The following is a 15833-nucleotide window of genomic DNA, read 5'->3' as shown; positions in this document are numbered from 1 at the left end:
CAGCAAAAGATGTTTGCTATGAACTGTCTTCTTCTTCTCTTTTATAACCACAGAATTTTGTGAAAATACCGATTTAAGCCTACCTAGAGAAACCTTTGTCTCCAAGATGCTTAGTTTCAGATAGATCCTTAAGTTTTTGCTACAATTCAAACATTTCACTTCAATTATCTCATATCAGTAACATTTCACACTCTCCTACAATAAAAGCTTTTAAAGTAAGAATTGCTTAGTAATGATGCCTATAAGATGAAGGAATTTGATCTATCCTTTTTGTAAAAGAAAATAAAAAAAGGGCACGTGGACTCAGGTAGCTCATGTCATAATAATGGACGATACACAAAGCACAACTCGAGCAAATACTATAAAACATGTATTTGTAGTACAAGTCAAAATATAGGGGCTTTACTCAAAAGTACTGGCTAACTAACAGAAACACATGATTCTGAGTGATCATTTAAAAAGCCCAAATAAAGTCCAATCTAATGAGAGTTGACAGCATTATAAAATATTTTTAAAATATGGTGAAATTTTAACATTACACGTAAAGTAGTTAAGGTTTTGATTTAATAGTTTGCAAAAGAGATCTGCATATGTGTTTCCAATTAGGCTGACATCTGTACCCATCTAGTGTAGTACTATAGGTATGATTACATACACCAAAATGAAGTGGGGTGGGTGACGGATTGGAAGCCTATAGCAAAGCTACCCAGCAATACTCTCAGGTCCAGAGTTTGGCCAGTGCATGTCAAAACATTTCAACATTTCACTGGTTTATGAAACTGACAAAGAACCATTTACAATTAAAAAGAAAGAATAAAATCTTACAGACTTATTCTGACTGAAAGTTTCCTTTATTAACAGGCTTTTACTTTTTTGAACCTTACAAGAAGCTTCCTTTGGCAGCTGGTACATAATATGTGTTTTCAGGGTCTTTATCTTAATGCAGACTTGCTTGGTCATATAGTAACTCTCTTGGGTTTTCATCCCATTAACATGACCTCTTATTTTTTCTGGCTCGTTTGATTTCAAGTTCCTTTAAGCCATCCATGAGTTTCTGGCAAGGTATTTGGTCTCCACTTTATACACCTGTTTTATTTTTCCAAGGGTAATGAAATGTTCATTATATAGTAACACACAATAAATAAGTCACTGTGATCTCTAAGAGGAAGAATGGGAAGGGGGCCTATTGCATAGCAATACAGAAAAATCAAGTGAGGCATGAGATAGGATCGGTATGTACAGCAACTCCACTTCACGGGATTTTCCTGTTTAGATTTTTTTTTTCTTCTTCTTCTTTCACGTAGTTAAAACTAACAAATTCTTCCAGTGTTTATTTTTTTTTTTCTTAAAAAAAAAAACCAAAAACAAAAGAAAAGAAAAGATTTTGCTTCTTGTCTATCTCACTTACAGAGTAGATGAAATGTAGAATCAGGTCTTCAACTTTGTTGTTGCTGATGCCAGTTTTAACCAACAAAACACAAACTTTCAAAGTGTTTGAACTAGTACCGCGTTTTCCATTTATTTTTTTAACACTGATGAACCAAGGCTCTCTTATGTTTTCTTGTTACAACATCGTCATTGTCGTCACCATCATCATCATCACTGTGATCAGCGCCCCGACACTCTTCAAGGATTTTAGCTGCATTTGCAAGACTTCACGATCATATTAGAAAGCTGTTCAATCTTGGGTGTTTTGCCAATGTAGTAGAGGATGGTTAGCGGTTCTAAATCCTGGGACACACAGCAAGGAGAAGCAGATGCTTCTGGATTTATAGTATTATATAAGCTGAGGACCTGCAAGGACAGAGGAGAGGGGAGAAAATATAGGAAAAGACCAAAAAGAGGAGAGAACAAAAGCAATTATTTCACAGATATTCCTTTTTCATCTGTATCTCTGATGAGTACCCAAACCCAAATCAAGCTTGTTGCCATTCATTTGGTTGTGACTCATGGCAACTCCATGTGTTACAGAGCAGAACTTCCCCGACATTATCTTGACTGCAATCTTCACAAAAGTCCATCACTAGGTCTTTCTTCTGTGGTACCGCTGGGTGGATATGAACTACCAACCCCTAGGTTAATAATCAAGCTCCACATAGGGGGACCTCATTGTACTGAGTTGGCAATCTGAATTGTTTTTTGGTTTAAAATTCTTTCCTTGATTTCAAAAGAAGTTAAATATATAGCTGTCCCTAGCAATCAGTGAACTCATCATTTTCCCATGGAATCCTTTTCTTGTACATTTTAAACAAAAATGATCTTGCAAAGGTCAGATTGGACAAAATTGCTTATTCAACAGATTTTCCAATTTTCCCCCAAAGCCTTGACTCTGTTCGTTGCTTTGCTGCATAGCCTTCCCCAGCTCCTTACAAAGTTTGATCCATTCAGAATCCTGCTCTTGTTTCTACACTGCTTTGTAAATTAAGTTGATTCACAAGTGTACACCTACTCCTCATTTATCGACTATCTTTACCTGACATTTTGTATTTATGACAATAGTTGACAAATCTACTATCCAGCTATTCTGTGCATTCACAACGTGTGTCTGGCAGAAATGAAAGCTGAATGCTAGGTGAGTGTAACACTGGTTGTCAAGGTCAAGGTTAAGGTTATATGTCAACTTGGCTGTGGGCTATGATTCTCAATGGCTTGGCAGCTATGCAATGATGTCATTTGGCAGTTATGTAATGATGGAGCCATTCTCCAATTTGTGATCTCTAAATGTGCATAATGCTGATTTTCACATAATGACCTGCTCTCAGGAGCCCTGCTGCTAAGTGAGAAGTGGGTGTGTATTTTTAAATCCTTTGAGACTGAGTTCCCTTGAGTTCAGGGACTCTGCAGATTTTGTTTTAATCTTGTAGCCCTAGTACATATTTGACTTAATTTTCTGGACAAAATAAGACTTTGTGCTAGGTGAAGTAATGAACATATGAGTAGTTGTTGTTATGTACCGTCGAGTCAGTTCCAACTCACAGCGACTGTGTTTTGGGTTTCCAAAGCTTTTAAATCTTCGCAGGAGCAGAAAGGCTCTTCTGTTTCCCAGAAAGCAGCTGGCAGGTTTGAACTGCAGGCCTTGCAGTTCGAAGTTCAGTGTTTAATCTTATGGACCCACCACACTCTCATAGAGGTAGTAAAAGAGTCCCAATTTTGACTAACATTCCTACCAGGGCTTCAATTTCCCTTGGGTATATAAAAGGTAGCCTGTCTGCAGTGGATTATCTTTCTATTGCTAAGTGTCTTCTCAGGGCAGGTAATGTCATCTTACATTTTCATTAGAAATAAAAATAAAGTTACTGATAAAAGTCTTTTCCTTTAGATTTGCTTCATAAATGCAACGGTGCTAACAGTGGGCACCGAAAGTAGTCTATCTTATTAATCACTCTCTTACATGTTGCTTAAAACAATGACAATGATAACAATAGTAAGCCCTCCTTTTAGCCTTCCACATGATAACGGGTAGCCACTGAGTCAGAGGAGTAGCTAGCTAATCTTCAAAGAGAATGCAGAAAAAGTTCTATAGTTAATCCTGTACCTTTAACCCCATATTGGATCAACGGGTTATGTGACTTTTGCCAATGGAAATATGTAGGTTACCCATTGATGATACAGAGACATTTCCAAGGATGTCATTAATGTGTTAGTCAAATAGCAAAGTGCCCTTTTTCCTCGAAATTCACTGCAATGTTTTTAGCTTTAGACAGAAGATCTGTTGAGCACAGCAACACTGACTACTTTATTCAGCTACCTCTGGCTTCTTGGGGAACTCTCCAAACCACATATTTGTGACCATGACAGTTATTCTTCCTCTCTCCTTCAAAAACAAGCATGGCCTCAGCCTTCACACACTCCCTCTGTGTATCAGGGAAGAGAATTATGTTTCTACTTGGCAACATGGTCTTGCCCACATTACAGTGACTGCTGCCGCTGCCCAGAGGAGGCAGCCCAGCCAGAAAGCTCAGACAAAGGGACAGGCATGAGCAAGCCCCTCTCACATGGCCAAGCACGTGGTTACCCCACGGTGCCAAAGTCTAAAGGGGAGTTGGGAAAACAGCTGAAAGGAAGAAGGGCCATATTTGTCAATTTAAAGTCCAGCATATGTAGGCATTTATAAATAAATATACTTCATATTTCTCTAACACATGATTTTTCACGTGAATAAAAGAGTAATTCTAGAATACAGACTGTCCAAAATAAATGATAACCCCTAAACTCCTGGATTTGGCTGAAAGTATTATGTGATCTTTCTGGCAACAGATTCATTTTCCTACCCTGCAGTGAAGGCAAATTTTCGATAGTGAGATTTACAGAGGCATAAAGAGCAGAATAGAAATCTCAAGGTATGGCCACATTTCAAGAATTAAAGTCTCTAAGACAGAATAAATGGAGCCCTAGAGGGTCGCTATGGGTCGGAACCAACTCGAAGGCACTTAACAACAACAACAACAGTTACAAAGCAAGACATCTGTATCCCAGACCTTTGTTTGTCACTAGCTCTCTGTATGATCTTGAGCAAGTAAATGATACACACTCTCAAGATCCCCATGTCTTTAGGAAAGTGGAAAGTCTGGATAGCTTATACAGTCCTTTTCATCTTTAAATTCTTCACTAATACACACAATATAAACCAACAAAATGCGTATTTGGCCAAATACCACTATTGTTGCTGTCTGCCTTTGAGTAGATTCTGATTTAGGATGACCTACATTGCCCCATAGAATTTCCTAAGCTGTAATCTTCATAGGAGCAGATTGCCCCATCTTTTCTTCCATGGAGAACAACTGGTGGGTTAGAATCACTGACCTTTTAGTTAGTAAACAAGTGCTTTTAAACCACTGCACCATCAGGGCTTTTCTATTACATAATTTTTTTTAAAAAATGGTTATTGTGTCAATTTTGACTCAAGAAGGCCTCGTGCATATCAGAGTAGAACAGTGCGACGTAAGGTTTCCAATGGCTGATTTTGCTAAAGGAATCACCAAACTTCTCTTCTGAGGGTCCTCTGAGTGGACACGAACAGCCAAACTTTTGGTCAGTAGTCAAGCACGTTAACTCTCTGCAACACAAGTTGTTGTTGTTAAGTGCCATCGAGTCGGTTCCGACCCATAGCGACCATGTACAGGGGTTTCCGAGGGTGTAAATCTTTACGGGAGTAGAAAGCCTTATTATCTTTCTCCCGCAGAGCAGCTGGTAGTTTCGAACCGCTGACCTTAAGGTTCGCAGCCCGATTCGTGACCACTACGCTACCAGAGCTCCTTCTGCAACACAAGGGCTCCCTCATTATTACACAGAGCAAGTCTTTGCTGGTCTGGGCTGGAAACCTGTAGTATTCAATCATCGACCTGCTTCAGAATTAGCCCTCTATTCTGATTTAAGCAACTCATTAAAATATTCAGATTCTCATTTACTTTGGCCTATATTTAAAAATATTTAGAGAAACTAATTTTCAAATTATTGAAGAAGACCACTGCCTACCTATCTGTCTATCATCTTTGTACTTTTCACAACAATTTGCAGGTTTAGCATTACTGTTTTGAAGATAATTTTTAATATACACATTTCTTTCTCCTGACAAGAAATTGAACCTCAAGGATGTTAACTGGCTTTCTAAATTGTCATGTACTAGTAAATCCCTGGAGTCCTAGTGTGTCCTGTAGGCTAAGCACTGGACTGCTAACCATAAAGCCAGTGGTTCAAACCTACCAGCTCCTCCTCGGAAACCTCTCTAGAGTCACTATGTGTTGGAACTGGTTCAATAACCCTTACCAACAGCCATAACAGTAAATTCCTAAGCCAAAGGATCAATTTAAGTACTCCATGCTCTTTCTAATATGACAGATTAGTATAGAGGAATAAATCTTTTTCTTTTTTTAAAAATGAGAACCTACTCTCTTTCACATCTTATCTGTACATGACACTATTTGTTGTTGTAGCTGTGTGCCATTAAGTCGGTTCCAACTCATAGCAATCCTGTATAAGGTTTCCGAGGAGTGGCTGATGGGTTTGACCCGATGACCTTGTGGTTCAAACTGACCTTGCAGCCCAGTGCATTAACCCAGTGCCACACCAGGATTCCACAGGACACTATGCAATTTATTAATTCATTACCAAAGTTTTTTAGGGTTTTTTGGACTACCTATTTATGCTTGTTGTTGTTATTAAGTTCTGTTGAGCCTGTTCTGACTGATAGCGGCTTTGTATATGGTTTCTAAGGAGTGGCTGATGAGTTTCAACTGCCGAACTTGTTGTAAAATGCCTTTGCAGTCCAGTGCTCATCCTACAGCATCACATCAGGACTCCTGTAGGTGTTAAGTATATAAAGCATGGCAGGGGACAGAAGTTAAGAAAAACTGCTCTCAAGTTGCTTAAAATCTAAATCTAATTGGAAAGACCTACTGTTTTCAATTAATTTGTGTTACTTTCTAATCGATCTACAGCTAATTCATTTGGAAATCCTATCAACAGGCCCATTTTAGCAACCCTAGAATAGAAGGGACAAGTTAGTCAAATACTTACCCTACTGTGTTGAGTGTCTGAACTCCACAAATACGGGCACGCGCCAGCACAGAAGTTAGCATTGTACCCTTTAGGTTCATGTATCCATTTCCACCCAAGATCTCTCTTGAAATCAATGTAAAGTGGACGTAGGCAGCAATTATCCTGCACATTTCTGTTAAAGGGGAGAAAAAGGAGATTTTAAACTTGGTTTTTCACCCATCCCAAACTGGAAAAATGACTTGTTCGCTTATTCAACCATCACCTAATAAGCATATATTGTGGGCCTAGTTTTAATGGTCTTCATGTAATCTCAAGTGACTTTCACATGGTGGGGTATTATAGTGATTTTCTGAATTACCTTCCATCATGTGCTGTATACCTCAATGTCCTTGTCTGAGACCTTGAATGTCAAACCTTTACCCTCAAATAACCAAGTACCAACAGAGTTGGCTGGAAGAGATCAAGTCCTTTTCAACCAACGCTAGGCAGTTTTGCCATGGGGCCTCTATTATACCTTCATATAGAAAATCTTTTCCAAGACTTATCTCAAGCCTTTTTCTTTCTGAGAACAACCACTAAGCAATCAGACATGGGCACCTGACAGTGATCAATTCCCATATCCCACAGCATTTGCCACTGAGTTAATTCTGACTCACGGCCTCCCTAAGTGTGTCAGAGCAGAGCGGTGCTTCATGGGTTTTTCAAAAGATAATTTCCCAGAAGTAGCTCACAAGACGTTTTCGGAGGCATCTTTGGGTAAACTCAAACCTCCAACCTTGGGGCTAGCGGCTGAACATGTCAACCATTCACACCACCAAGAAACTCCCATTGCTCCATGATGCTCAAAATAACAAGTCTTCCTATTACCAAACTTGATAAGAAACCATGGACAAACATCCTCCCACCATGTACTCACAATGGAATGGGAAATAAATTCTCACCTGTTCCCTCCCTGCTCTCATAGTCTACTGTTACTGTGAAAGAGAAATGACCAGGGCATTCTGAATGAAGGGCAAAAGCTTCATACAGATAATTCCACTGCCTTAACCAGGGAGCTGCCATCATGCACTGCAAGGAAGCTCTTCATACCTGCACTGGGGCAGTAGATAGTTCATTTTCTCCTTCGGCCCAAAAGATTTAGGGAAGAAATCCAAGGGGCTGTTTCCCCACTCCCCACCCTCACCCTTCATATTTGGGTCACTGCTAAAGAGTCGAATGACTGTTGTTAGTTGCCATAGACCCCATGTGTTATAGAGTAGAATTGCTCTATATGGTTTTCCAAGTCATGATCTTTTCATGAAAGCACATCACCAGGGCTTGTCTTCTGAGGAAGTGGCAGGTGGGCTCGAACCTCCAATCTTTCATTTTGTAGTGGAGTACAAACCAGTTGTTCCACTCAAAGACCTTAAAGAGTTGATCAATCCAATTCAGATAAGCTGTTTTAAGACTCTGAGAAGAGCGATGCTATAAAATATGTTAGCTAGTCTATACTACAGCTGGCTTTAATCAATGAGTTCAATCCAGGTCAATATGTAACACAAGACAGGGCAAAGGCAGTTCAAGAGTTAACAGACACAATTCCTTTATTTTGATTTCCTTTACCTAAAGCAATAGGCGGCATCCAGGGCACGCTTCTTCCGCCGGTTGGACTGTTGTGACTCAAGTCTGTAGGAGGGCAATAACATTAGCAGGAGATGTGGGGTCTTCCCACTGTTTTTTTTCCTAGTGGACTTTATAGTTTTCTGATCACCACTGGTATATGTGGAGGTGCCATCAATACCTTAAAAAAATGCATTTGGGTAATAAACATTTAGCTTTATCTTCAGCAAATATCATCAGCCATATTTTTTTTTTCTTTTGCATATTGTCACAAATAGCAGTGATGACCACCACAACAGCATCAAACTGGCTATAGTCATACCCCCCATGGAAATAGATACAGCACAAAAGGACTACCACAGGTGACAACCAACACTTCTACATGGGGCACTTGTCAGAAAGAAGGTCAGTGTAAAAGCAAGGGCTTGCTGGGTCTCAAAGTCACTGCAGGCTAAGAATCTAAGGGCAATCTTGGTGTGGCTGTTAGTTGCCCTCCAATTGATTCTGACTCATGAAAAAAGGCAACTGAGGCAGTTTATTCGAGTCAGTCCTCAATTTAGACTCTGTTTGTTGTTGTTGTTAAGTGCCGTGGAGTCGGTTCCGACTCATAGCGACCCTGCACAGGGTTTCCGAGGCTGTAAATCTTTACTGGAGCAGAATGCCTCATCTTTCTCCCGCAGAACCGCTGGTAGTTTCGAACTGATGACCTTGCGGTTCACAGCCCGATTCGTAACCACTACGCTACCAGAGCTCCTGTTTACCCCTCAGCAAATGAAGGCACAGCAATAGAACATGCCTTGCCATCCTGTTGGTTTACACTCTTACTACGACTGCTAAACTCAAAAGACTCCCCTAATGAACATAACCTGAGTGAATTGGTTTCAAGTGAAACAAAAGTCCCCCTCACCTAATGCTATTTTGGGAAGCTTGTGAAGAAATGGCTTTTTCACTTATTTTATGGCATCCTCAACACTTTTCTAAGATTCCATGTTAGACTCAGAAACTCAAGTTCTGCAAAGCATGCTCAAGAGATTGCAGTTTAAGTGTTTCATCTCCACACACTGGAGAGTCACGATGAAGTTACAGACTGAAATCAATCTCTGGACCTCTGGGAGTATTTTTCCATGAGCAAGGGCCATTGAAGTCTTCTGAAAGTGGATAGAGGTCCCCAAAGGTGTTTGTTAAGGGGGAGGAAATTAGCTCCCTGACATGACAGTGCAAGGCTGATACTACACCAGCCACTTCCTCTCACCTCCCATCAGCCGTAGGGGCTCATTATCGAATATGCACAGCGACTTAACACCCTTGGAATCTCCCTGACTTTTGGCTAATTCACTGAAAAGGGAGCAAGGTGAGGAAGCCACTTGAAATATTGGGGACACGCTAAAAAAGGTGGAATGTTTCAATACACGTAAGGTAATTACAGAGGCCATGATGCGAGCCGGCTCCTTTCTTTCTGTGATATGCATCTGTGTTCTGTGTTCCTGACACTAGGTTTGGGGATTACCATTGGATAATCCTGAATTTAGAGGTGGAAAGTCAGTTTGCTTAAATGAAGAGTAAAAGGTCTTACTGACTATTTAATAATTTGGAGGGTTAATAAGTCAGTAGGTTTAATACTGACCAAGTCATCCTTGAACATTGATCAGTATAAACCAGGAATCGATCCTTTTCTTAGAATCCTTTCAGCCTTCATCTTTCCTCCTCCAGCCATATCTTTGCCCAAACAAATAAAACCCTCTAGGTCTCCCCAAACAATGTCATTTTCACATGCAAATCGACTTTATCCCCTATGGGATTATCAAAATTTAACCTGTGCCCTTTTCTCCATCACCTTATATGACCAAGCTCTAATTACCTGCAAATCTTGCTTCGAGTTCTTCACTTTTATTTGGGATGATGTAATTGTTGGATGGTACAAAGGTACAGCAAGGACAGTGCAAACTTATTTTAAATCCCAAGTTTCTGTCTGAAAATATGAAGACAAGGTCATTGTTGTGTGTGTTTGTACAATCAATACACTGTCATTTAGGGAGGAAGGGTGGTTTGTAACCTTTATGGTGAAGCCATTCATGAACAGCGTCAGTGACATCAAAGGAGAGCCATTCGCCTTCAGCTCGTGTCTTCACAACTTTGCTGTCGATGTAGCGTTGGGTTGGGGATGTTAGATCTTTGGATTTTAGAATCTAGAAGGGGCAAAAGCAGTGGAGAAAACTCAGTTGGCATGGTAATAGCATGACTAAGCCAAAACCAAGAACCATATATTTTAATTCATCATCTAAATGTAGGTACACGCTAGTCTATCTACATATTGTCATCTCAAGAAAAAAAAAAGTAATAATACCAGGCCATTGGCTATGAAAAAATGCATCTTCTAAATCAGCAGCATGCTATGATGAAGGTAACAGGAACCATAAAGCCAAGTGTATACAAAGAAAATGACAGTAATTATTTTATGTTGCCCACACAAGCTTTGCAAATTTTCAACCATAAATTCCATGTTTTTAACTTAATGGTATTGATGCTCTGCTTCTCTACTTATTTAATTTGAGGAGCTTTCGTGTGGGAAGGGACAATGGGAGATGTCTGGTACAGAGGGCCCATATTCACCCCTTGAAGACCATGATTTACAAATTTCTTCCTAAACCAAATGACAGGAATCTACTTGCCATACTTCAGTTTTTGAGGTAAGTCTATAGCTGCAACATTTACTCTTTATGTCATTGATGATTTATAAAGATATTCCATACAATAGACTAAGAAAGAATTAGAGCAGAAGCAGCCTGGTACAGAGTATAGATGAGTCTCTAAAACCAAATCAGCCTAAACACTGAAGACTTTGAATACTTCACTGCAAAAAGTAAAAAAGCAACTGTAGAATGCTCTTAGATTTCTATTTGTTGTAGTTATTTTGTAAGTCAAGTCAGTTCTGATTCACAGTGATCCTGTATAGCGTTTCTGAGGAGCAACTGGTAAATTTGAACTGCTGACCTAATGGTAAGCAATCCAGTGCTTATCCCACAGTGCCATACCAGGATTCCTGGATTTCTATAGGAGGTGAATATTCTAGCTTATTTGTTTATTTACTTATTTAAATTCTGTCTTCACATGATAGTGTTCTCTGAATCAGTCAAACCACAATACTAAGTCTCCAAGAACGGCATATTAAATCCTTACGGAAACTCTGTATCCTGTCTTTCCTCAGTGGCTCAAGACCCACTGTTGCCCTTCCTGCTGTTTATTATAACTGTTCTGTGGTTATTTCATGCATATGAGTTTGGTCTCTCCAACAAGTTCATTAACTTCCCTAGGGCAGGGATTTGTCTTCAATTTGATATGATTTCAAAGCACAACCCTCTACTTAATCAATGTCTATTAAATGACTATCTGAATATTTAGAAGATTTATTAACTCTCCTTTAAGTCTTGTAGGACAAAACCTATAATCTTGCCATTGATTTTTAAATGTACTTTTCTTTCAAGATTTGTTTCAGGTAATTTGGAAACAAATGCTTCCTGGAACATTTGGCACCAGAGTTCAATTTTTCTGGATTAAGTCAATTTAGGAAAGGAAGGAGATTCATACAATTGGACTCTGGGGGTGTACTCATGAATTTTAGATGAATTCTGTGTTCCTATCCTAATATCCAACTCACCCCTCCAGATGAAGAGAATTACAAGTAGTCTTGACTCTAACCAAAGGCAAAAGATGACCTCTGTGAATTAAAGGAAGCAAATTCTCATGACTTAACAGTTGGGCACATGTTGTTTCATTTACTTCAATCCTCATAACATTCCTGTTAGACACTATTATCTCCACTCTAATCCTTCCTTCTCAAGTTCTGGTGTGGTGCTGGCTTAATGTGCTGGACGGCAAAGGTGGCTTGAACCACAAGGTTGGCAGTTCAAGCTCACCAGTTGCTCCTCAGAAACCGTATTCAGGAACTGACTCAACAGCACTTAACAACAATAACAACCCTTCTTTCTACCTCTCATCTGTCAGTTCATAGTACTGTGGTGGCTTATATATTGCTGTGATGCTGTACCAGCAGTATTTTAAATACCAGCGAGGGTCACCTACAGTAGACAGATTTCAGTGGAACTTCCAGACTAAGAGTAGGAAGGCAGAGGGACATGCTACTTCTGAACATTTAGCCTCTAAAAACCTTATGAATAGGAGCAGAACCTTGTCAGATATAGTGCCAAAAGAGGATCCCTTCAAGTTGGAAGGCATTCAATATATGACTGGGGAAGAGCTGCCTCCTCAAAGTAGAGTTTACCACAGTGAAATGAATGGAGTAAAGCTTTCAGGACATTCATTGGCTGATAGAGCACAACTCAAAGTGCAGAAAAACAACTGCAAACATTGTTAATCAGAATATGAAATGTAAGAAATAGGAACCTAGGAAAATTGAAAGTTGGCAAATATGAAATGGAATGCACATTGATATCCTAGGCATTCATGAGCTGAAATGGACAGGTATTGGCCATTTTGAATCCAAAAATCATATATTTGTTTTACTATGTCAGGAATGAAAAACTGAAGAATGGCATTGCATTAATCATCACCAAAAAGAACATTTCAGGATCGACCTTTCAGTACCATGCTGTCTGTGACAGGATAATATCATATACTTACAAAGAAGACCAGTTAATATTGCGATTATTCAAATTTGTACACCAGCTACTAAAGCCAGTGATGATGAAATTGAAGAATTCTACCAATTTCTCCAGTCTGAAATTGATCAAACATGCAATCAAGGTACATTAATAATTCCTGGTAATTGGAAGGTGAAGGCTGGAAAAAGAGGAACGACCTATATTTTGAAAACATGGCCTTGGTGATAGAAATGATGCTGGAGATCACATGACACAATTTTGCAGGGGAAATGACTTATTTATTGCAAAAATCTTTTTTTAAACCACATAAATGGCAATTGTACACCAGTACCTCACCAGATGGACTACACAGGAATTATATTGAAAATATCTGTGGGAAGAGATGGTGTAAAACAAGGTGAGGGACCAACTGTGGAACAGACCATCAACTGTTCATATGCAAGTTCAGGCTTAATCTGACAAAAAAGAAAACAAGTACCGGAGAGCAAAAGTATGACCTTGAATATATCCGACATGAATTTAAAGACCACCTCAAGAACAAATTTGATGCATTAGACACTAATGACAGAAGACCACAAGAGTTGTGAGATGACATCAAAAACATCATACAGAAAGAAATCAAGAGGTCATTAAAATGATAGGAGAGAAAGAAAAGATCAAGATGGGTATCAGGAGAGACTCTAAAACTTGCTCATGGGAATAGATGTTGTTGTTGTTGTGTTCCATGGAGTCTGTTCTGACTCATAGCGACCCTGTACAGGGTTGCCAAGGCTGTAAATCTTTACGGGAGCAGAAAGCCTCATCTTACTCCCACGGAGTGGCTGGTAGTAGTTTCGAACTGCTGACCTTTAGGTTCGCAGCCCGATTCGTAACCACCACGCTATCAGAGCTAAAGTAAACGGAAGAACTGAAGAAGCAAAAGAGCTGAACAGAAAATTTCAAAGGGAAGCTAGAGAAGACAAAATCAAGTCTTATAATGAAATGTGCAAAGACCTGGAGTAAGACACCAAAAAGGAGGAACACACTCAGCATTTCTCAAGTTGAAAGAGCTGAAGAAAAAATTCAAGCCTCAGCTTGCAGTACTTAGGTATTCCATGAGCAAAATATTGAGTAATGCAGGAAGAATCAAAAGAAGATGGAAGGAATACATAGAATCACTGTACCAAAAAGAGCTGGTCAATATTCAACCTTTATAAGAGATAGAATATGATCAAGAATCAGTGATACTAAAAGAAGTCCAAGCTGCACTTAAGATATTGGCAAAAACAGATTGATGAAGTGCTGGAAGCACTCACTCATATGTGCCAAAAAAATTTGAAAGACAGCTACTTGGCCAGCTGATTGGAAGAGACTCATATCTGTGTCCATTGCAAACAGAGGTGATGCAATAGAATGTGGAAGTCATTGATACCAATGCAAGTAAAATTTTATTGAAGAAAATTAAACAATGGCTGCAATGGTACATCAACAGGGAACTGCCACAAATTCCAGTTGGTTTCAGAAGACGATGTGGAACTAGGAATGTCATTGCTGATGTCAGATGAATCTTGGCTGAAAAAGAGAATACCAGAAAGATGCTTACTTGCACTTTATTGACTATGAAAAGGCTTTTGACTTTGTGGATCATGACAAGCTATTGATAACATTGCAAAGAATGGGCATTCAGGAACACTTAATTGTGCTCATGAGGAACCTGTACTTATATCAAGAGGAAGTTGTTCAAACAGAACAAGAAGATACTGAATGATTTTAAGCCAGGAAAGGTGTGTGCCAAGGCTGTATTCTTTCATCATATTTTTCAATCTGAATGCTGAGCAAATAATTTGAAAAACTGAATTATATGAAGAAGGATATAACATCAGGATTAGAGGAGAACTCATAACAACTTGCAATATGCAGATGATGCAATCTTGCTTGCTAGAAGCAGGAAATGACTTAAAACACTGATATAGATCACAGAATACAACCTTCAGTATGAATTGAACCTCATTGTAAAAAAAAAAACTCCTAATTGGGCAAAATAGTAACAACATGGTAAATGGAGGGAACACTGAAGTTGTCAAAGACTTCATTTTTCTTGGATCTAGAATCAACACTCAAGGAAGCAGCAGTCAAGAAATCAAACAATGCATTGTATTAGGCAAATCGGCTGCACAAGACCTCTTAAAAGTATTCAAGAGCAAAGATGTCAGTTTGAGGACTTAGGTACATCTTACCCAAAGCATGATATTTTCAATAACCTCATATACATGAGAAAGTTGGACAATGAAGGTCTAGGTCTAGGAAGACTCTAGCAAAAATTGATGTGTTTGAGTTATGGTATTGGAGAAGAATATTAAGAGGACCATGGATTCCTAAAAGAACAAACAAATCTGTTAGAAGAAGTATGTTCCTTAGAAGCCAGGAGGGCAAGACTTAGTCTCTCATACTTTGGATACATTATCAGGAGGAACTAGTCACAGAAGAAGGACATAATGTTTGATAAAGTTCCCATAAAATCATACAAGTTGGTGATTTGAACCCACCCAATGGAGTTTCGAAAGACTGGCTTGGTAATCTGTTTCCATAAAGATTATTGTCAAAAATAACCCTATGGAGCAGTCCAACTGTTTAATACATGAGGTTACCATGAGTTGGAATTGGCTGGATGGCAATAGGTTTATCTAATTTGGAACAAATGTTGTAATTAACTTAATACGGAATAACAACAATATAACAATAAATGAGAAGTCTTTAGGCATTTTCACTAACTAACAGATAGTAACAAACCCAGAACTCACTTTTCTTCTTCAGGTTTCTTTCCCTAGCTGACTTCCTATAATGATGCATTAGCCTAAAATGCTTTGTATATTTTCTAGGCTCCTAATTTTGCATTAAAGTCTTGGTGTGGCACTGGGGGATAATACACTGGACTGCAAGGTTGATTTGAATTTCAAAATTGGGGGTTCAAACTCACCAGCTGCTCCTCAGGAATCGTACACACAGGGTCACTATGAGTTGATATCGACTCGATGGCACTTAACAACAATTTTGCATTTTGTGTCTTATTTAGCTTCATATCCCTAACACTGCTTATATTGTTAAATTCAATATATATGATATCAGACATATTTATAT

The 15833-nt window shown here is 39.0% G+C and overlaps 1 protein-coding gene across 2 annotated transcripts in view; it reads right to left on the bottom strand.

Moving 5' to 3' along the window:
* Positions 1-1376: 1376 nt before the first annotated feature.
* Positions 1377-15833, bottom strand: part of TGFB2 (transforming growth factor, beta 2) — a 138281-nt gene continuing 123824 nt past the window's right edge. Inside the window, exons 3-7 of one of the 2 annotated variants that reach the window (XM_006869696.1) lie at positions 10151-10283; positions 9956-10066; positions 8101-8278; positions 6517-6670; positions 1377-1794 (exon numbers count right to left, since the gene is read on the bottom strand). In XM_006869696.1, coding sequence (XP_006869758.1) covers positions 1636-1794; positions 6517-6670; positions 8101-8278; positions 9956-10066; positions 10151-10283 — 735 coding nt within the window. In that variant the 3' untranslated portion in view covers positions 1377-1635. The remainder of the gene's footprint in view (positions 1795-6516; positions 6671-8100; positions 8279-9955; positions 10067-10150; positions 10284-15833) is intronic. The other variant, XM_006869695.1, reaches the window with a different exon arrangement.

Source organism: Chrysochloris asiatica, unplaced genomic scaffold, assembly GCF_000296735.1.
Source record: "Chrysochloris asiatica unplaced genomic scaffold, ChrAsi1.0 scaffold00133, whole genome shotgun sequence".
NCBI classification, from domain to species: Eukaryota; Metazoa; Chordata; class Mammalia; order Afrosoricida; family Chrysochloridae; genus Chrysochloris; species Chrysochloris asiatica.
The sequence above is the reverse complement of the archived record's forward strand: the minus strand, read 5'-3'. Positions and strand labels throughout refer to the sequence as shown.